Source organism: Sminthopsis crassicaudata, chromosome 1, assembly GCF_048593235.1.
Source record: "Sminthopsis crassicaudata isolate SCR6 chromosome 1, ASM4859323v1, whole genome shotgun sequence".
Classification (NCBI taxonomy): domain Eukaryota; kingdom Metazoa; phylum Chordata; class Mammalia; order Dasyuromorphia; family Dasyuridae; genus Sminthopsis; species Sminthopsis crassicaudata.
In genome coordinates this window covers 94,734,204-94,758,555 of record NC_133617.1, presented here as the reverse complement: position 1 = coordinate 94,758,555, position 24,352 = coordinate 94,734,204, and the positions used below count along the sequence as shown (strand labels likewise).

General features: G+C 33.9%; 1 protein-coding gene across 3 annotated transcripts in view; it reads right to left on the bottom strand.

The window, feature by feature from the left end:
- Positions 1 to 24,352, bottom strand: part of ZFAT (zinc finger and AT-hook domain containing) — a 299,993-nt gene that overhangs the window by 220,936 nt on the left and 54,705 nt on the right. For 2 of the 3 annotated variants that reach the window (XM_074264927.1, XM_074264935.1), the window contains exon 2: positions 13,327 to 13,503. In XM_074264927.1, the coding sequence (XP_074121028.1) occupies positions 13,327 to 13,503 (177 nt within the window). Of the gene's footprint in view, positions 1 to 13,326; positions 13,504 to 16,124; positions 16,144 to 24,352 lie in introns of those variants that run through there. The other variant, XM_074264944.1, reaches the window with a different exon arrangement.

The following is a 24,352-nucleotide window of genomic DNA, read 5'->3' as shown; positions in this document are numbered from 1 at the left end:
TGAGACTTCAAGAATCAGTCAAACAAAAGCAAAAAATAAAAAAATAGAAGAACATGTAAATTACTTCAATGGAAAAACAACCGACATAGAAAACAGAATTAGGAGAGATAATCTAAGAAACATTGAACTTCTGAAACCCATGATGAAAACAAATAACCTAGACATCATTTTTCAGGAAAACTACCTTTTTGTCTTATAACCAAAAGGTAAAATAGCCACTGACCACCTCCTGAAAAAGACCCCAAAATGAAAATTCCAAGGAATATCATAGCTAAATTTCAGAATTATTGGATCAAGAAGAAAATATTGCCAACAACCAGAAACAAACAATTCAATTATCAAGGAGCCACAATGAGGATTACCCAGGACCTAGAAGCTTCCAGTTTAAAGAATCAAAGGGCCTGGAATCTAATATTTCAAAAGGCAAGAGAACTTGGATTACAGCCAAAAAAAAAAAACTATCCAGCAAAATTGAGTATTATCTTTCAGGGAATAAGATGGACATTCAATTATACAGGTGAATTTCACTTATTTTTGATGAAAAGACCAGAGCTGAACAGAAAATTTGATCTCAAAATACAAAATTCATGAGAAGCATAAAAAGGTAAAAAGGAAAGAACTCTTGAAAACTGTATCTCTGTTATGAGTATACTTAAAGAGTGCTAGTATAATTTGATTTTATTTGTGATAATATAAAAAAACTAGATGTAGAAAGGGGATTATACTGAAAGAAGAGGAAAATGAAGGCAAAATGAAGTAAATTATATCTCATAAAAGGCAAAAAAAGACCTATTATAATTGAAGAAAAGAAGGAAGGGGGATGAATACTCTGTGAATCTTACTCTCATCAAATTTGGCTCAAAGAGAAAATATCACACTTACTTAGCTTTACACAGAAACTTGTTTCACCCTATAGGGAAGTAGGAGAGGGAAGGGGAAAATAAAATAGGAAGCTAATAAAACACAAAACAGAACTACAAGGGGAAAGGTATAAGAAAGGGGGAAGAAGGTCTGTAAAAGGAAAGCTGTTTGATGAAGGTGGTAGTCAGAAGCAAAATACTGGGGAGGAGGGAAAGGGATAAAGGAAAGAGAAAATTATAACTTGAGGAAAAATAAGATGGTGAGAAATACAGAATTAATAATTGTAATTATGAATATGAATGGAATGAACTCTCTCATAAAATGGAATAGGTTAGGTCCAAAGGACAAAATAATCAGTAACTTTAATAATCTAGTGTTTGACAAACCCAAGGACCCCAGTTTTGGGGATAAGAACTCAATGTTTGACAAAAATTGCTGGGAATATTGAAAATTAATATGACAGAAACTAGGCATTGACCCACACTTAACATAGTATACCAAAATCAGGTCAAAATGGGTTCATGACCTAGGCATAAAGAATGAGATTATAAATAATTAAATAATTAATTGAATAATTGAAATAAATTAGAGGAACATAGGATAGTTTACCTCTCAGATCTGTGGAAGAGGAATGAATTTATGACAAAGAAGAACTAGAGATCATTACTGATCACAAAATAGAAAACTTTGATTATATCAAATTGAAAAGTTTTTGTACAAACAAAACTAATGCAGATAAGATTAAAAGAGAAACAATAAACTGGGAAAATATTTTTACAATCAAAGGTTCTGATAAAGGCATCATTTCCAAAATATATAGATAATTGACTCTGATTTATAAGAAATCAAGCCATTCTCCAATTGATAAATTGTCAAAGGATATGAACAGACAATTCTCAGATGAGGAAATTGAAACTATTTCTAGCCATATGAAAAGATGTCCAAGTTATTATTAATCAGAGAAATGCAAATTAAGACAACTCTGAAATACCACTACACACCTGTCAGATTGGCTAGAACGACAGGAAAAGATAATGCAGAACGTTAGAGAGGATGTGGGAAAACTGGGACACTGATATATTATTGGTGGAATTGTGAATATATCCAGCCATTCTGGAGAGTGATTTGGAACTATGCTCAAAAAGTTATCAAACTGTGCATACACAGACCCAGCAGTGCCATTACTGGGCTTATATCCCAAAGAGATCTTAAAGAAGGGAAAGGGACCCGAATATGCAAGAATGTTTGTGGCAGCTCTTTGTAGTGGCCAGAAACTGGAAACTGAGTGGATGCCCATCAATTGCAGAATGGCTGAATAAATTGTGGTATATGAATGTTATGGAATATTATTGTTCTGTAAGAAATGACCAACAGGATGATTTCAGAAAGGCCTGGAGAGACTTACATGAACTGATGCTGAGTGAAATGAGTTGTACACTTCAACAACAATACTATGTGATGATCAATTCTGATGGATGTGGCCATCTTTAACAATGAGATGAACCAAATCACTTCCAATAGAGCAGTAATGAATTGAACCAGCTACACCCAGCAAAAAACTCTGGGAGATGATTATGAACCACTACATAGAATTCCCAATCCCTCTATTTTTGTCCGCCTGCATTTTTTATTTCTTTCACAAGCTAATTGTACACTATTTTAAAGTCTGATTCTTTTTGTACAGCAAAACAACTGTTTGGATAAGTATACATATATTGTATTTAATTTATACTTTAACATATTTAACATGTATTGGTCAACCTGCCATCTTGGGCGGGGGGGGAGAAAGGGAAAAATTATAACAGAAGGTTTGGCAATTGTCAGTAAAATTACCCATGCATATATCTGGTAAATAAAAACTTTAAAAAAAAAAAAACCTGCTGGGAAAATTGGAAACTACTATGATGGAAACTAGACATTTACTTATACCTAACACCCTATACCAAGATAAGGTCAAAATGGGTTCTTGATTTAGATGCAAAAAGTGATATTATAAGAAAATTAGGAGAACAAACAACAATTTCCCTCTCAAATCTGTGGAGGTCAGGAATTTATGGCCAAAGAAGAACTAAAGTATATTATTGAAACAAAAATCAATAATTTTGATTACATTAAGTTAAAAGTTATAAAGCCTTCATAAAAACAAAACCAATGCAGACAAGATTAGAAGGGAAGCAATAAACAGGGGAAAATTTTTTTGGTTCCAATAAAGGCCTCATTCCTAAAATATATAGAGAATTGACTCAAATTTTTAAGAATTCAAGCCACTCTCCAATTGAGAAATGATCAAAGGATATGAACAGACAATTTTCAAATGAAGAAGTTAAAATCATTTCTAGTCACATGAACAGGTGCTCTAAATCACTATTGATCAGAGAAAATTAAGACAAGTTAAGACAACTCTGAGGCACCACTTATACACCCTTCAGATTGGTTAAGATGACAGAAAAAAATTAATAATGAATGTTGGAGGGGATGTGGGAAAAGTGGGACAGTAATACGTTGTTGGAGGAGTTATGAACTGATTCAACCATTCTGGAGAGCAATTCGGAATTATGCTCAAAGGGCTATCAAACTATGCATACCCTTTGATCTACCAGTATTTCTACTGGGCTTAAATCCAAAGAGATCATAAAGGAGAGAAAGGGACCCACATGTGCAAAAATGTTTGTGGCAGCCCTTAGTGTAGTGGCAAGAAACTGGAACCTGAGGAGATGCCCATCAGTTGGGAAATAGGTGAACAAGTTATAGTAAATGAATTATGGAATATTATTGTTCTATAACAAACAATCAGCAGGATGACTCCAGAGAGGCCTGGAGAGACTTACCTGAACTGATGCTAAGTGAAATGAGCAGAACCAGGAGATCATTGTACAAGGCAACCACAAGATTTTACAATGATCAATTCTGATGGACATGGCTCTCTTCAACAATATGATGAATCAGACCAATTCTAATGGTCTTGTGATGAAAGACCCATCTACACCCAGAAAAAGAACTGTAGAAACTGAGTGTGGATCACAACATAGCATTTTCACTTTTTATTGTTGTTTGTTTGAATTTTGTTTTCTTCCTCATTTTTTTTCTTTTTGATCTGATTTTTCTTGTGCAGCATATTTGTAGAAATATGTATAGAAGAATTACATGTTCAACATATATTGAATTACTTGCCATCTAGGGGATGGTGTGGGGAAAGCAAGGAAAAAAAATTAGAACACAAGATTTGTTAAGGGTGGATATTGAAAATTATCCATGTATATATTTTGAAAATAAAAGGCTTTAATAGAAAAAGAAAGAAAGAAAAGAAACGAGACCTTTATCAGGAATACTGGCTATAAAGATTTGTATTTCCCTTTTAATTTTCTTTCTATTGGTTTTGTTTGTATAAAAACTTTTTTTATTTAATGTAATCAGAGTTGTCCATTTTGACTTTCACAATGCTCTCTAGTTCTTCTTGTTCATAAATTCTTCTCTTCTTCAAAGATTTGATAGGTCAATTATCTCTTGTTCTTCTAATTTGTTTATGATAACATCATTTATGCCCAAGTCATATATGTATTCAGTTTGACCTTATTTTGGTATGCGGTGTGAGATGTAAGCTATGTCAAGTTTCTGACATATTATTTTCCAGTTTTCCAGAAATTTGTGTGCAATAGTGAATTCTTATTCCACCACTCTATTTCTTAGCCAATACCAAATAGTTTTGATGGCTGGTGATTTATAACTATTTTATGTTTGGTACTGCTATTCCCTTGATATTCTTGATCTTTTGTTTTTCCAGATGAATTTTATTATTTTTCTAGTTCTATGAAATAATGTTTTCACTGTTTGGTATGGCGCTGAACATGTACACCAATTTAGGAAGAATTGTCATTTTTATTATATATTAGCTCCTAGCCATGAACAATTGATAGTTTTCCAATTGTTTAGATCTGACTTTATTTGTGTGAGCAGCGTTTTGTGATTGTGTTCAGATAGTTCTTGGGTTCATCTTGGCAGGTAGACTCTCAAGTATTTTATTTTACCTACAATAATTTTAATGGAATTTCTCTTTCTATTTCTTGTTAATGGGCTTTGTCAGTACTATATAGAAATGCTGATGATTTGTGACTTTATTTTATATCATGCAACTTTGCTAAAGCTGTGAATTGTTTCCAGTAGGGTTTTGGATGATTTTCTAGGATTCTCTAAGTGTATCATCATATCATCTGCAAAGAGTGATAGTTTATTTCCTTACTGACTATTCTAATTTCTTCTTCTTTTCTTATGGCTAAAGCCAACATTTCTAGTACAATGTTGAATAATAGTGGTGATAATGGGCATCCTTTTTTCACCCCTGATCTTATTAGGAATACGGCCAGCTTCTCTCCATTACAAATAATGCTTGCTGTAGGTTTTAGATAGTTACTGCTTATCATTTTAAGGAAAGATACTTTTATTCCTATGTTCTCTAGTGTTTTAAATAAGAATTATTTTCTCAAAAGCTTTTTCTGCATCTATTGAGATTATCATATGATTTCTGTTGGTTTGGTTATTGATACGGTCAATTATGGTAATAGTTTTTCTGATACTGAACCAGCCCAGAATTCCTGGTATAAATCCCACTTGGACATTGTATATTATCCTGTTTATACATTGCTACAATCTCTTTGCTAATATTTTATTTAAAAGTTTTGCATCAATATTCTTTAGAGAGATTGGTCTATAATATCTTTCTCTGTTTTGGCCCTTCCTGGATTAGGTATCACTGCCGTATTTGTGTCATAGAAGGAATTTGGCAGTATTCCTTCTTTACCTACTTTTCCAAATAGTTTATATAGTATTGGAATTAATTGTTTTTTAAATGTTCTGTACAATTCACATTTTTCTTAAGGAGTTCATTAATGACTTTTTCAATTTCTTTTTCTAAAATGGGACTATGTAAGTATTTTATTTCCTCTTGTGTTAACCTGGGAAATTTATATTTTTGTAAATATAACAAGATTTTTATGGAAATGTTTTTTATAACTTCACATGTGCTTTCTTCATGGGGGTCAGAGCGGGGTGGAAGGGAGAGAATTCAGAACTCAAAATTTTGAAAATAAATCTTTAAAAATGTGTTAAATATAACTGGGGAAAAATAAAAATATTAAGTAAAAAAATTGCAACAACAAAAAAGGAAATATCATTCTACTGCTCAAAAAGTCTCAGTGACTCCCTACTGCCTGTGCTAATAGCTAAGATTCTTCATGATCTGTCTGTCTTTATGAACTCTGCATCCCACCCTAACTGGGCTTCTAACTGTTCTTCTTCATCCACAATATTCCATTACTAGCCCTTCACACAGACTGTCCCTCATGTCTGGAATTCTTTCCCTTTTCAAGTCATCATTTAAAATCCCTGGTTTCCTTTGCATTCAAGAAAAGGGGGAAAAGGGGAATTTAAGAATATTTTGAAGAACTAGGCAAAACTTTGCACTAACTGATGCATTAATTGAGAAACTTAAATCTTAGTTCAACTGTCAACTCCTACCTGAAACCATTTCTGATCCCCGAACCTTGCTGCTACTCCACAAGTTATCTTGTATATGCTGAATATTTATTCTGATGAGGAGTTTATCTATAGGACAGTTGATTAACACATTGGCTCTGTGGGCATAGCTTTTGGAGGTACAGTGTAGAGGATGCTGTTCTAGGTGAGAGACAGCAGGGGATTAACTGGATGTAATATGGAGCTTGATATTCCTAAAACCAGCTAGATTTAATGGACTGGGTTAGTCTGCACTCACTCACTCACCCATCAAGACAAAATAGAACCATGCTGATAGTAGGTGATTAATAGATGCTTGCTTATTGACTAAATTTATCTAAGTTTCAGTTTTCATATTTCAAAAATAGGAATAACAATATTTTAACTACATTACAAGATTGCTGAGGACCATTTGAAATTTTAGAATCATACACTTCATAGATTTTATAGTTTTATTTTTATTTTCATTATTATATAAGTATCTAAATATAGTGACTGCCAACTGCTGTTTAAGAAGTAATAATTGTAGTTTTGGGCAAAGAATCTCAAACCCGGTGGAATTTCATCATGAATTTTTATTTACTTTTAATCGCTACTCAAACCATATAAATGTTACCAATTTTATATGTTCCATAATGACTATCTGTGGTGAATGTCTGGAACTAACGGAGCACAAATTTAGAAATCAAAGATGAATTTGAAAAACGCTAGAAAGTTGATGTGAGATTTTCAAAATCTGGAAAAGCCAGGAAGCCAATGGTGCTTATTGATGAAGATTAAAGTCTCTGACCCAAATGTGTCCTTTTCAGGATGATTACACTTGTTCCCTCCATCTAGGTAATATATACTGAACTCTTATCAATAGGGCGATTTTAGAACTAGAAGATATATTAAAGATCAGTGAGTCTAAACCCTTCATTTTAAAGGTGAGGAAAATGAAACTAGAAATCAAAAACAAAATGATTAAGGTCACACATGGTTCAGAAGAAGGTGCAGGTCTCCTCCCTCCATGTCCAGTATGCTTCCTATTGTGACAAAATACCCTTAATTAAAGTAATTTATCTTTAGCATACGTCTTATAAGAGGAAAATAGTTTGTTAAAAAAGTATAAATATAAACTACAAGAGGCAGGAGAGCAAGACAATAAAGCAATGGTAGTAGTAATGACCAAACTTTTGATTTAGGGATTGATTGCCTCCTACCTTTCGTAGGCCCTGATTCAGGAAAGGAATAAGCAGTGGAGGAGGAAGAGGAGAATGAAGACGAGGACAAGAAGAATTTTACTGTGTGCAAAAAACTTTACATATATCATCTAATATAACATTCAAAAAAACTTTGGAAATAAATCCTGTGGTTACTATCTCCATTTTATAGATAAGAAAATTAAGGCTGAAGAGAGAAAGTGACTTGCCCAGGAGCACATAGCTAGTAAATATCTAAGTCAATGTCTTTCCGACTTTTAAGTGCAATGCTCTATCCACCAAATGATAATACTTCTCCAAAAGAAATGGGTAGTAATTTCTAGCCAGGACCTAATTTGGACAGGATTAGGTAGTAAATTCCCTATAAGGAGTTAGAGCAGTTTAGGAAATGAGGCAGCCAATCCCCCAAGTACAAGAGGACGTTGCTTCCCACAACTGGCCATCTAAGAGAAGGTTACTCTGACCAAGTACACAAAAGTCATCTTGCTGTTCCTCTTTCACTTTGAAGATTAAGAAGGGAAGGGGAGCAAAGTGAGAGAAAGAGAAGCTCCTGAGTAATAAGATTACATCTCTGTCATTACTTTTAATCTACCATTGGTCAAAAATATCACTCAGGGAGCAATGTCTGAGGACTTCTATTCTGTTTCTAGGTTGTTCTGCTCGAGTCTATCCAACAATCAAGCTGATTATTCACAAAGTGTAATTGTTGTCCTGTTTGTTTTTATTTAATGTTTTATTTTTCCCCAATTACATATAAAAACAACTTTTAAAATTAACTTTTTAAATTGGGAGTTGAAATACATGTGCAGTCATATAAAACATATTTCCATATTAATCATCTTATGAAAGAAAAGAGGAGGGGGGGAAAGAGAAAATTGTTTTCAATTTTTCCAAGGTGCTATGATATAAGAAGAAGTGTGGAAACTGCTATCCTGACCTATGCTTTGGTCTGTGAGCAATTGCAAGTATGATTTTCTGCCACAAAACTGTGACCAGGATTCCTGCTCCCTTGTGCTCGCAAGCTCTGGTATGCTACTATTCCTCCTCCAGGACTGCAATCTGGATGCCTTTGGGCAATGCAACAAAGTCCTGCACCCAGTGCCAGCAAGCAACCCCTGTAATTTCCTTTTGACCAATTGTCCAAGCCAGAAGCCATTGTTCCCCTGATTCAGTCACCCCCAAGGCCTCCTGGTTCTTTGCTGAGGAGCTGGTTTCCTGCACTTCAATATCACCCCAGTGCAACAGATCTTTCCAGCTAAACTTCTAAATTGTCTTGGTCTGGAATATTGTTTTTATCCAACCTTTTGTGGGTTGTAACACTCCAGAATTCATTTTCAGGACTTATTTAAAGATGTTTGGAGGGGGATTACGATAAACTCAAGCAAATCCCTGCCTTTTTTCTCTGCCACCTTAGCTCCATCAAATGCAAAGTTCTAACTAAAGAAAGAATGAAATAGAATTAGCTGCACCAAAAAATATATTCCTAGAGCATTGTTATTAACTACCGATCCAAAAGTGTCTCTCATAACAATATTTTAGCTAAACATTATCACTCAGATCCTCTTTTAATCTCATATATGTATTTCTCTATATATGCTAATTCAGAGTTTAAAACTATTAAATCCTAAGGCATTTTCTTAGATAAGCAAATTTATAGGGCACCAAACATAATCCTTGTTATAATCATCATCACCACCATCTATGTTGCAGCTGAAATAATAGCAACAATAGCATGATATGTTTAAGGCTTTACATGTATATGTATGTGTGTGTATATATATATATATATATATATATATATATATATATATATATATATATATATATATATATATATATAATTCAATTTTATACACATGAATAAATATATTTTACATGCATTTATACATATATATAGTTTTAGTTACTTTTTAATTATATGTAATTTTCAACCTTCATAATGACTATGTGTGTTAAATATTCCCTATATTATCTCCATTTTACAAAAGAAGAAACTGAGATACAGAAAAGAAATATGATTTTCCCTTTTACCCAAAGAATAATGTTAAAGATGGAAAGTCAAATGGTATGACAGAACTATTGATTCTATAGCTAATTAACTATGTGACCCTTGGGTAACTCATTTTTCCTACATGAAGCTCAGTTTCCCTGTTTGTAAAGCAAAAGAGTTAGACTACATAGCCCTGAAGAACCCTTCCAATTACAAGACTTAATAATACTTTCAGTCCCTTAGAACCTTGATACCATGAAATAACTAGAGATTATTAAATTTAACCAACAGAGTCCTTTCAGTAGCAGAACCAAGAATTAAATATCAGAGATTTTTGACAGAATTGACTTAGATTTGAAATCAAATATATTAAGACATAAAATTCTCAAAATCAAAAGCAGAAAGGCAGAAAATAGTAAGTGCATCTTTTTCAGATCATGATGCAATAAAAATCACCTGTAAATCACCAAATATTCTTTGAAAACTAAGTAATCTAATCCTAAACAATAAATGGGTGAAACAAAAAATTATAAACATAATTGATGATTTCATTCAAGAAAATGATAATAATGAGAAAATAGACCAAAATGTATGGGATGTAGCCAAAGCAGTTTTTAGAGGAAATTTTATCTCTCTAGATGCTTACTTACATAAAATAAATAAAGAGAAATCAATGAATTGGGCATACAACTAAAAAAAAGCTTAAAAAAAAAAAAAAGAAAAAAAAAAGACAAATTAAAAACCCCTAATTAAATACCAAATTTGAAGTTCTGAAAATAAAAGGGAAGATTAATAAAGTTGAAAGTAAGAAAACTATTCAACCAATAAAATTAGGAGTTGGTTTTGTGAAAAAAAAATAGATAAACCTTTAGTTAATTTGATTAGAAAAAGGAAAGAAAAAAAATCAAATTGTTAGTAACAAAAATTAAAAGGGAGAAGTTTCCACCAATGAAGAGGAAACTAGAGCAATAATTAGGAGTGATTTTGCCCAACTGCATGTCAATAAATTTGATAATTTAAATGAAATGGATGAATACCTACAAAAATAGATTGCCCAGATTGTTAAATTACTTAAGTAGTCTCATTTTAGGGGAAAAAAAAATTGAACAATCTAATGATCAATTCCCTAAGAAAAAAATCTAACAGAGCCAGATGGATGTAAATGTGAATTCTACCAAACATTTAAAGAATAATTAATTCCAATACTATGCAAACTATTTGGGAAAATAGGGAAAAAAGGAGTTCCATCAAATTCTTTTTATGACACAGATATGGTACTGAAACCTAAACCAGGTAGGGCCAAAAGAGAGAAAGAAAATTATAGACCAATTTCCCTAATGAATATAATTATAGACCAATTTCCCTAATGAATATAATTATAGACCAATTTCCCTAATGAATATTGATACAAAAATCTTAAAGAAAATAATAGCTAAGAGATTATAGCAAGTTATCCCCAGAAGAATACACTATGACCAAGTAGGATTTATATTAAGAATATAAGGCTGGTTCAATATTAGGAAAACTATTAGCATAATTGACTATATCAATAACAAAACTAACAAAAATCATATGATTATTTCAATAGATGCAGAAAAATCATTTGATAAAATTCAACACCTATTTCTATTAAAAACACTAGAGAAATGATCAGCAGCATCTATTTAAAACCATCAGCAAGCAATAGGGGAAAACTAGAACCATTCTCAATAACATCAGGGATGAAACAAAGTTGCTCACTATCATCATTACTATTCAATATTGTATTAGAAATGTTATCTTTAGCAATAAGAAAAGAAAAAGAAATCAAACAAATTAGAGCAGATAATGAGGAAACCAAATTATCACTCTTTGCAGATGAGATGATGGTATACTTAGAGAATCCTGGAGCATCAACTAAAAAATTATTAGAAACAACTCACAACTTTAGTAAAGTTGGATACAAAATAAATTCACATAAATCATCAATATGTTACAACAAAGTTCAGCAGCAAAAGATACAAAGAAAAATGCCACTTAAAATAACTGTAGATAATATAAAAAATTGGAGAATATGTGACTTTGGGTATGTGTGTGATTGTGTGTTTTAGCTAGATTTATCTAGATCAAAGAGATAAACTGAGGTCAATCACTATTGTATTATTGTGTAGTTCTCCTGTAACTCATTTAACTTTTCTTTTAAACATTACACCATTTTGTATAGACATGCTTAGTGTTGATATTAATTCATCTTCTCTTTTAATTAGGTTTATTGTTGCCTTTGTTTTGTCTAAGATCATGATTGCCAATTGTGACTTTTTCCACTTATGCTCAAGTATTTAGATTCTACTCCAGTCCCTTAGTTTAATCCAATGTGTATCTAAGGTCCTTAATTTTGGATGTTTCTTATTAACAACATATAATGGTTTCTAATCCATTCTGCTACCCTCTTCCATTTAATGGGTGATGACCATATCATTTTCCAAAAAAAAAATAAATAAAAATAAGTTGCATAAAAGTGAAGCCAACTGCCATGTTATGATTGATTTAATAATTATTATTATATTATATATAATATATAAACTATTATAATTAAAATAATTTAATAAATTCTCCAGGAATGAGAAAGGAGAAATATGGAATTTGCATAGGAATATCCTACATTTCTTCAGAATTATCTCAACAAACCTCCCTTTTTCATATCCACCTACTAATCCAATCAATCAATCACAAGAATTTATTAAGCACTTACTATGTGATAGGTACTATACAGCACATTGAAGTTATCCACAATAAGCAAGCCTGACCTGGATGGATAAAAACCTAACAAAACAGACTAAGAAGTGGCCAGACAAGCAGAAAGTGAAAACTTAACATGATGAAGTCATAGAAAAGTTCCCAGTATATCAACTTCCCCCCCACATATAAGAATGAGTTAATTATGTCTCAGATAATGAAAATCATACATTAAGATATTTACATTACAAGAATCTTACATATTAGTATTTCTTTTTTTCAAAAAATTCTACTTGAGCTTTAGTTACACTTATCTCAGAGTTTCTTATTATTCTATGAATAAAATATGGCTTTTCCTACTGATTACATTTGGGAAATGCAAATAAAAATGTTAAAGCTTTTTTTAATGGGATTTAGTATTTATAATCTTCACAAAATTTGGTGATATAGATTTGAAAGTGAACAGGCATTCATTTGAAATCTAACCTAATTAAAAAGCTAAACTCTATAACCTAATTAAAAATCTAAAATTCCGACAATCTCTCATGTTGTCAATTACCTTCACCTTGACTGTATATCATCAGTGTGAAAGCACAATATAAATAAATAAAAAATATAGTATCTTTGGTAGTTAAGTGAACTGGCAACTGTTCAAGGAACTACTTATTGATGATTTGTCTAGCAACACATTGTTGTTCTTATTGTTTGACATGTACAGTTATTCCTGACATTTAATAATGAAAAGTACAGGATAAATCTAGGCAATATGAACAAAAAAAGATATAAATAAAATCTATTTTTAAAATTCTAGGAGCCATAAATCATTGTTATGCAAAATCTTGGAAAATGTTTTATCAATTCAATATGAACTTAATACAAATTGCAAAAATGTAAAAACATTGATTAAAATTTCATCCTAGCAAACTGACAGTGATTCAAGCTATGGATTATTATAGATACGTAGAAGTCTGGTAGGTAGGTAGATAGACTAACAGATAGCTGGACAGATAGACAGACAGAAAGACAGATAAAGAGACATTCTGCCCATACCTTCTCCAGTTTTGTGCTGATTGGTGGATTCAGTAGTAGTAAGTGGCCTGAGTGGAATGATGATATCATCAATATTAACTCCTTCTTCTTTGTGCTTTGCAGATGCATGTGAAAGTAGTTCCGACTGACTTGGTGAGAATAAATTACAAAATTTACACATGAAGATGGAATGTTGCTCTGTAGAAGAAAAATTACATACATGTTATTTAATCAAGAAATCACATACTTCCAATTGGCAAGATTTTGAGATATATATTAAAAAATAAAAAAGGCAGAACTATTCAATTCATATTTTGCTTTTTTTTTTCCTCTAGAAAGAGAAGACTCTTGCTATTGGATTGAATAGAACCAAAATATAAGAGCTCTGCAAGAATGTGCTACATCCAGAAGAATGAGTTCTTTATCACTGAAGGTTTTGAAGAAGAGGTCATGTAGATGACATTTTGGTCCTGTAGAGGATATTCCTGTTCAGGTTTAAATTGAATATGATAAACTCTGAGAGCCTTTCCAGCTCTATAGTTCTGTAAAATATCTTTTCTCAAAAGTAATTCATTTTGACTCTCATCTAGCCAATACCATAAGGTAAGTACCCCAAAAATATCTACTGCATTGAAGTGAATTGGGCAATTAATAAATATGTTTGCTTTAATACCACATTCTAGAATTATGGCAAACGCATTTTCTAGTAATATTAGCTCATAATGATATTCCTTGAATAGAGCACAGCCAAAGTGGCTTGAGTACAAACAGCAACCCAGATGAACTCTCCCAATATTCCTCTCAAAACAAAATAATACCTCAAAGCAAATTTTAGAACAGCAAATCCACAAAAGGTCAAGGTGAGGCATTTTTCCAGTATAAAACCACTTAGGAAGTTCATAGAAGAGTTCTGTGACACTGGGGTGGGAAGCCTGTCCAGAACCCACTTACTCAGCAGCAGCACCAGATACAGACTTTGTAGTATCAGCAATAGCAGCAGCTTGAGGGGTTCTCAGGTCAAAGATGGTTACGTTTCACAGTTTGGGGTCAGAAAAGAGTTTTTGAGGTTAGTCTCAAGGGAGCTGAGTCCCTGATCAAAGTTCCCAGGCAGAAGGAAGTGACCTGGTCATAATTCCAAAGTCAAAAAGAGCACAAATGAGGCCTTCCTGGGTATAGACCAAAAAAACAATGATTAATTCTCTCCCAAGATCACACCACTTTGAAAGCAACAAAAACTTGTGAACCCCCAGAACTAGCTCTGAAAATAGCACACAAAAACACCTGAAATATATAGGCCAGAATATCCCTACCCCATGGTAAATAGAGATCAATTTTAAGATAAAGTTCAAAATCAAGATATAGGCTAGAAAAATGAGCAAACAACAACATAAGAACTTGATGATGATAAGCTAATATAGTGGAAGGAAAGACCAAGATTAAATTTCAGAAGAAGATATCAATGATGTGAAAAGTTACCAAAAGAGCGGCAAAGAAAAATGTTAACCAGACACAAATGCAATAAGACTTTTAGAAAGAGCTACAGAAAGAGATAAAAATTATAAAGGAAAAATTGGGGAAAAGAAATGAAAATAATATAAGAAAATTATGGAAAAAAAAAAAAAGAATGAATAGCTTGGTAAAAGAAGCACAAACAAATATCGAAACAGAACTGACTAAATTCACTGAAGAAAAGAACTCCTTAAAAGCAGGACTGGCAAAAGCTCATTGAAGAAAATAATTCATTAAAAATTAGAATTAGATGAGGAGAATATAATGATTCCATGAAATACCAAAAACAATCAAAGTCAAAAAAAAAAATAGAAAGTAGAAAATATTTCATTGGAAAAACAACTCCTCTGAAATATAGGATCCAGGATGGATGATTTGAGAAATACTGGACTAACTAAAAACCATGATTTAAAAAAAATAAAAAAATAAAAAACTTTGAGAAGCAAAGCCTAATTATCATATTTCAAAAATTATCAAGGAAAATTGCCCTGATAGTCTAAAACTAGAAGGTAAAACAGAAATTGAAAGAACGTATTAATTACCTACTGAGAGAAAACCCAAAATGAAAACTCCCAAAAATATTACAGCCAGGTTCCAGTATCTACATACATTAAACTTAATGTAAATTGACTGAATTTTGTATAGTTTAACTTAATGTTAGTTGCTGGTAAATGTCTGTTGCTTAGAAGCTATAAAATTCCCTAAAAAGATACTAGTAGCACTTAAATGAATTCAATAAGTAAAATCTTAAATTATTTACATATACGATTTAAGTGTAAAATGCCACAGGAGCCAAGACTCTTTTTATTGGCTAGCCCAGAGAATTATGCTGAGAAATGTTTCTTTAATTACCAAAGAAGATAGGAATCTTACTATTTTATGCTAATACATTCCTATTAATGACTTAATCACCAATAACAAACTGACAGAAAGTTCATAGGGTTCACAGCATCAAACTGGTTGCATAGTATATGGAGATTAGTAAATTAACATTCTTTCTCCTTCAACAATCTTATAATGTTTCAAAGACAGATTCAAAGTTATGGAGAAAGATAAACTAAATCAAAGTTTTATAATCTATGAAATACTTTTGATGTACTTATAAATGCCAATTCACAAAACCACAAGATCTGAGAGTGAAAAGAGACCCAATAAGATAGCTGTTCCAACCCATACCTGAAGAAGAGCAAATCTACAACACATCTGACACATTCTAACTGCCACACTTTGGACACTCTCCAGTTTGCTCCTGCCTGAAGTGTGGCAACCAGATATGTTCTGACCTGGGAAAATACAAAGGAATTACCAACTTTTTAGTCTTCAGCATTTTGGTTCTCTCAATGCAGAATAAGAGGTCATCAGCTTTTGGCTATGACAAAGGCCAGGCAGATTAGGCCCCTACAGACAGAAAAGAAAGGGAAATAAAGATAGCTAGAGTGAGAGAAATGTCCATGAAAGTAATCCTCTGCTCCAAAAGTATTCTAAAATGCTCAAGGTACAGCCTAGTATTATCTTTTAACTCAAAAGGTTATGGCATTTGATTTTGCTAGACTGTAGTATCCAGTTCCCATTATCTTTTTCAGAATAGACCTTAACATCTTCAGACCATTTTTCTTGTGGACGAAAAATCCCTATCTTTTTTTTTTTTTTAAAGGAGTTAACTGAGAGGGAACAGTGGCTCAGTGGATAGAGCACCAACCCTGAAGTTGGGAGGACCTGAGTTCAAATCTGCCCTCAGACACTTAACATTTTTTCCTAGCTGTGTGACCCTGGGCAAGTCACTTAACCCCAAATGCCTCAGCAAGAGAGGGAGAGAGAGAGAGACAGAGAGAGAAAGAGAGACAGAGAGAGAGAGAGACAGAGAGAGAGAGAGACAGAGAGAGAGAGAGACAGAGAGAGAGAGAGAGACAGAGAGAGAGAGAGACAGAGAGAGAGAGACAGAGAGAGAGAGAGAGAGAGAGAGAGACAGAGAGAGAAAGAGAGAGACAGAGAGAGAGAGACAGAGAGAGAAAGAGAGAGAGACAGAGAGAGAGAGACAGAGACAGACACAGAGAGAGAGAGAGAGACAGAGAGAGAGAGAGAGAGAGAGAGAGAGAGACAGAGAGAGAAAGAGAGAGAGAGACAGAGAGAGAGAGAGAGAGAGAGAGACAGAGAGAGAAAGAGAGAGAGAGACAGAGACAGACAGAGAGAGAGACAGAGAGACAGAGAGAATGCTAACTGGTATGTAGACTGACATCTGACCAAACTGTTCTTTCATCTCATGTTAATTACTGAAAATTACTGATTTTTTCATAACCAAATATACTAATGGAAAAAGCAAAAACTGAAGTTCAGTGTTTCTTTCAGGCCAGTGCTTTTTCATATAATAACAGCTCTTTTAACAACATAGTCCAGTATCAACAAATGTAACATGCCCTCCTGGCAGTAACAATTACTAGTCTGCCCTAGGCCCAACAGAGTACCTTTGACCACTGACCTTTGCAGTGTCAACTCTACCCGGCTCGCCTCCTCTGAGGCCTTCAAAGGTCTCTGGCCATGATTTCTTGAATAGTAGTTTAATAACCTGGAGTGCACTCAAGAACAGCCACGTGTAATCTTAAAAGCCTTTATTACACCCACTCACATAATGCCCTGACTTGATGCCCTGACTTGTTAACTCCTTACCTCTCATGGCTCCATCAGCTTGGCTCAGCTACCCCAGGCTAGGGAGCCAGGTTAAAGAGAGCGACTGCTGTCTGCAGTGGGCTTATAAAGGGCCTGTGAGGTCACATACAGAGCCAACCAGCGAGAGAGTCACCCATTACGAAGCTATCTCAATATGTCCAGGATTCCATCCACAGGGCAGTCCTATATCCACAGAGAATACTTCTGGGCCTCAATCTCCCAATGCACCGTGTCCACCCATTTAAAGGGCCCTTACAATTCCCTTCTCTTGTTTTGCAGGACCCGCACATCTCATCAAGCTAAACTTTTAGCACCAGCTATAGTTCACTTGATCCATGAAATGACAGAGTATTATGCCCAAGGAGGTACAAAGCAGCAGATCAGTAAACAGAAGTATGACAATAAGAACCAGGCTCAACAGTGGCCCAAGTGTTCAACCCATTCATTAAAGTCATACTCGAGATAATAAGCCAAAGAGGTTGGATGCCAATAAGGTAGGATGTCAACACTGAGGTGGCAAGTAAACAAGGTAAAACATCACAATTCTAGTTAACAATTAAATATCTGTGAGGTAAGTTGTCACAATTCTAGTTACATTTATCACAATTCTAGACCAATTCTAGTTCCTCACAATTTTCTATTGCACTTTTCACAATCCTAGAGCAATTCTAGTTTCACAGGTGCACATAAGCAAAGTCATGTCCAGTAACATTGTCTCAATAACAACGGCAGGTGGGTGCGTTGGTTTTTCACCCACTAATTTAAAAGCATAGTCCTTCAATAGAAAGCATAGGGCAAAGCCTCTCCCCAGGCCACCATATGGCAAGTAGCCACGGGAGAAGCAAGCCAGGGAATTGTAAGGGTCCTTTAAAGGGGCGGGCACAGCACAACAGAAGATTGGCTGATCCAGAAGTAATCTCCGTGGCTATAGGACTGCCCTGTGGGTGGGATCCTGGCCATATTGAGATAGCTTCGTAATGGGTGACTCTCTCGCTGGTTGGCTGTGGGTGTGACCTCACAGGCCCTTTATAAGCCCACTGCAGACAGCAGTCGCTCTCTTTAACCTGGCTCCCTAGCCTGGGGTAGCCAAGCCAAGCTGATGGAGCCATGAGAGGTAAGGAGTTTGGTAAAGAACACGTGGGTCTTCAGACCAGGTGTTCACTAGGGAGTTAACAAGTCAGGGCATCAAGTCAGGGCATTATGTGAGTAGGTATAATAAAGGCTTTTAAGATTACATGTGGCTGTTCTTGAGTGTGCTACCGGTTATTAAACTATATAGATTCAAGAAATTGTGGCCAGAGACCTTTGAAGGCCTCAGAGGAGGCGAGTCGGGTAGAGTTGACACTGCAAAGGTCACTGGTCAAAGGTACTCTGTTGGGCCTAGGACAGACTAGTAATTGTTACTGCCAGGAGGGCATGTTACAAACAAAAGTTACAAAAAATCTTAATGTACCAGCATATGCCAGATAACAATGCAATAACTTGTAACCATGAAATCATCTGTGTACTATGTTCAAGTATAAATCTCCCTCATTCTTCACCAGACTCTACCATTTCCTCAAGATATCATCCTATAATTCTACTTTCTTTGCCTACCAAACTCCTAGAAAAAGATTAGATTAATTGCTTCACCTCCTTTCCTATCTTTCTTATACTCTTTTGCAATTTGGCTTCCAACTCCATCCTTTTTCTTCCAAGCCATCAATTGCTATGGCTCATAATCTGTTCTGTCTTCATCTTTCTCTACTCATATGCAGCATCTGTTTCTAGTAACTACCTCCTGGTTCATGTTTATGATTCTACTCTGTTGGTTCTCCTTACCAGATCTTCTCTGTCTATCTTGCTGGCTCACTACATCACTGATCTTAACTAGAAGTATCTCCCAACATTCTGTCTTGTTCTTATCTCTATTTATTCTTTTTCTCTCTTAATAACCTCATTAACATCTATGGTTTTAATGATTATGTCTATGCAACTGACACACAAATTACCTACACACTTAAACATATAAAGAGCACCAGCATCTCCCCTAAGCATCATCATCAACAATATCTTATTGGATATTTCAATCTGGATTTCCAGGAGCTACCTAAATTCAACATACCTTTTTCATTATTATTCCTCCTAAACCCTCCCTTCATCTAATCACCCCTATTTCTATTGAATAAACCCCCCTCCTTCCAGTCTTTCCAGTACAGTCCAGGTTCACTATCCTAAACACCTCACTCTCTTATCACACAAAACTAATCAGCTACCAAATCTTGCCTTTCTACTTTCACGTTTCCCTTGCATCTGACCCTTTCTCTCTATTAAGATAGCTACATTTCTAGTTCATGCCTTCATTATCTCTTGCCTAGATTATTACAATAGCTTCCTAATTAGCCTCCTGGCCTCAAATCTCTCCCCATTCCATCTATCCTACATAGGGCTGTCAAAGTAATTTCTCTTAATAATAGATCTGATATGATCCCTCTATTCAACTTTAGTGGCTCACTCTTGCCTCTAAGATCAAATATTTATTCCTCTGTTTAGCTTTAACCAGCTTTTAACTGGGCCACACCTGACCAGCCTCACTGGCCATTCATCTCCTTCCCCTATTCTATGATCCAGCCAAATTATCCTTTCCTCTGGTTTTCCCATGTAATGCTCCATCTATTGTGTTTATGTACTGACAATTATACATGCCTAGAATGCATTCCCTCTATACCTTCACTTCATGGAGTCTTTCTCCTTTAGGATTTTGCTCAAGCACAGTTCTCTCTTATGAAACCTTTCCTAATATCCCTAAATGCTACTGCATTTACCTTTACTCAATTACCTTGCATTTAACTTCTTTGAATACAGTTGTATTTATTCATTTGTATTTATATAACACATACGTATGTATGATATACAATATATATTATACATTTTTTTTGTTTTATCCATGTCCAACTTTTCATGACCCTATTGGGGTTTCTTGAAAAAGATAATGGAGTGAATTGCCATTTCTATTTTCAGCTTATTTTACAGATTGGAAACTGAAGCTAATAGGTTTAAATGAGTTGCCCAGGGTCATACAGAAATTGTGTTTAAGGCTATTTTTTTTTTTTTTTACTTCAGAAAGATGAGTTTTCCTGAATCCAAGTCCAGCACTCTAACCACTAATCCATTATGCCACCTAGCTGTCTATTTATGTGTGTGTTCATGTGTATGTATATGTATGTATGTGTGTATGTGTGTATAAAGATGGAAATGTAGATGTATAGACATAGATATAAATGTAGATGGACAGATGGTTGTCTGTAAATATGTATAAAAATATACCTATACACACACAATACATATATGTAAATATATACAAATATACCATGTATACATAATGGTATATTACATATACATATAATACATATATGTATTAAGTTCTTTATGAATAGGGATTCTTTCATTTTCTGTAGTTGTGTCCATTGCATCTAGCACAAAGCCTGGTTACATAATAGATGCTTGATTAATTGATGAGAAAAATACTACACCCAAACCCAATTCCTCTTTATCCTTTTCCAATCATAGGATCATATAGATTTAGAGCAGGAGGGAACCTTAGACATTTTTTAAGACAATCCCTTCATTTCTGTTGTCAAAATTGAGACTTCAAGAAGCTAAGTGACTTACCCCATAACAAAAGAGTTGTAAGATAACAGAAAGAGCATTTAAGCCAAGGTCCTGATTCAAAATTCTACAATGTTTTCCATTTTACCACATGGCCTCTCCCAGTCATATCAAATGATTTCATAGATTATTATTGCTCTCAAAAAAAAAAAAAAAAAAAGCAGTGATTTCTATCTCAAAACAGCATAGTTTGGGGCATAAAGTCAATGTTCAAATGCTTGAAGATGACGAAACTACTCAATGTTAAGATAAATTTAAATTAAATGGACATATGAAAGAATAGTTTAAAAAAAAAAACAGTCTTTTTCTGGTTTCTAAGTTACTTTTTCTTTACTATATGAGTCAGGGGATAAAATGGAGAACTTAAAAGAATGATGTTCTGCTTTTCAAATCTAAGACAAACTCAAGTGAGGTAATATTAAAACAATTATTATGAAAGTTGAGTTAGATCAAAATAAATAATTTTGTTAAAACAACATTATGCTTTAGGAATGTCTTTTACTTTTAACAAACAATATATTTTAATACATTTTTCAAGGAGAGGTTCTTCATTTCCTTGACATAGCTAAATTTTTTGAGATTCTTAAAATGTAACTATTAACTGGTTATCTCAATTGGTTTTCCTTCTTCTGGGAAGGTATAAGGAAGGAGACGAGAGAGAATATCCAGCTAGAAGGAATTTAATATAATCAATATTTCTCTTTTTCTTTCCTTATTTTAGGCTATTATAGTTTGAATCTTGGCTGATCAGGAACAGAGCTCCCATTTGCAATAATGGAGCTAACAAGCATTCAGATCATCATTTTTGTCTGAAGTCCTGTTTTCTCAAAACTAATCAATTCTAGGAGAATATATATGATTAGAACACAAGTCACTACACAAAAGTCCCAACTAGTCTGTATAAAAACCTTACTATTAAATGTTTTCTGACTATCGTTTGAGAAGATTTTTTTTAAAAACAAATGCTTAGGTTTACTAAGCATTATTTTAGGAAGCATGTCTTAGAATGAGTTATACATAGACATATACTGCTTCAGGTAGATGGAATAGAGAAAAAATAAAGCTATTCGACTCCTATTTTGTTTCTGTTTTATTTGACAAAGAGAATAGTCTTTAGAATGGAACAGAGTTAAAGGAAAATTGATGTTAGGTGAGATTTGCAGGTTTGTTACAAATATAACAATTCTAAATGAGTTCAAATCTCTTAGTCTAGAAGAATTACTCTCTTGTATCCTTACAGATATTGTTATTGAACCACTCACTGATAACCAAGGAACTGTAGAAAATAAAAAAGATGCCACAGATTGAAGACAGGCAAAAGTGGTCGTTTGTTCCTACAAACTGTAAGAAAGTGAACCTGATATTAGTTTTTAGCAACAAAGGGTTTCTAAATACTTGGAATGGGAACCAGCAATCATCAGCATAGTATGACTAACAACCTGTTTTAGGCACATCAGACTAAGTACCTTTCCTTCTTTTAACCAAATTATTAAACAGATAGATCAAGGAAGTGCTATTGTCATTTTAGCAAACTGAATTTATTAAGTACCTACTATGTCAAGCACTGGGACAAGCATTATAGCTAAAATGAAAGGCAAAAATATTGTCTTTGTCCTAAAAGACTTCACATTTGAATAGGGAAAACAGCATGCAAACAACTGTAAAGCACATATTTTTATATGTAATATCTATAGTAAATTCGCTATATGCTCTTTTAATATATATATATATATATGTATAAATTTTACTTTGCTTCCATTGGTTATATCATATATATTTATACATACAAACATAAATGTGTATATAAATATGTGATCAAAGATAATCTATAAGAGAATAAAGTGAAGGGTGGTAGGAAGAAGCTTGGACTAAATCTCTAAAGAACCAAGTCAACAACCATTTACTTATTACCTACTATGTGTCCAGCATTATGGTGAGGAAGGAGGGCATTCTAGGTATATGAGACAAACACTCTATTAAAAAGGCACAGTTCCATGTGAAAAAAATCAGAAGTCCAATTTTGTGAGAGTATAGAATAATTGACACATAAGAAAAATGGAAAGGCAGGAAAGGGCCAGGTTATGTATGAAAGGCTGTAAATGCCAGAAAATTTTATAGTTGATCCGGGAGGTAATAGGGAAACAGTGAAGTTCATTCACTGGTGGAATTGGGGAATGACACCGTCAACTCTTCACTTCAGAAAAATCACCTTAGCAGCTGTAAGACAAGTGAAGTTCAGAGAAACAATGATAAGAGATGAATTAGATGGCTATTGCAAAATTCCAAGCAAGAAGTGATGAGAATTTATACCACTGTAGCACCTGCTTTAGTGGTGAGAAAGGGACCCATAAAATAGATATTTTAAAGGTAGAAATGACAAGATTTAGCAACAGAATTGATATATGGAATGAAGGTCAAGAGAAAAGGAAAGGAAAACACTGAAATTGCAAAACTAATTAGGAGAATGATGATTCCTTTCACAATAACAAGGAAGTTTGGAATGGAGAAAGGTTTGCAAGGAGATGATAAGTTCAATTTGGAACATTTATCATTACTATTTCTGCTTGATTTGATTTCAGAGATTACAGTGTCTCCTCCAGGATAAACTGATGCCTGAAATCTTATCACAATGCAGAATAACTCAAGTTTTAATATTCAACACCTTTTCAATTCCTGCAATTGCCTCTCCTCTCTCCTCTCTCACTGGAAGGTTAGAGAACAAAGCAATAAGTTCCTCCCAGAGCTTCCTTTATAAGGGACCTAGAACTTTTCCACAAACACCTCTGCATGACTTCAATATGACCTTCAATATGATCATGCCTCACACCTGATGGTACATTCCTCCCCATACACCATTTTTCATCTTTTTACGTGCTGTTTTTGCTCATGAGATTGTAAGTTTCTTGAAGCCAAGAACTATCTTTCTTTTTCTTTTTTTTCTATCCCCAGCACTTTAATAAATTTTTATTAAATTGAAATTGAATTGAAATTTGAGTTTGAGATACCTATGAAAGACCAAATTTGAGCTGTTCAAGAGTCAGATAGTAATGGAAAACTGAAACTCAGGAGAAAAGTTAGCACTGAATATGAAGATCTGGGAATCATCTATATAGAAATGGTAACTGAAACCACTAGGCTAATGAGAGGAACAAAGGAGATAGTACAGAGGGAGAAGAGAAGAGAGTGTGGTACCTCCGTAAGCATAATCTGGATAAAGATTCAGGAA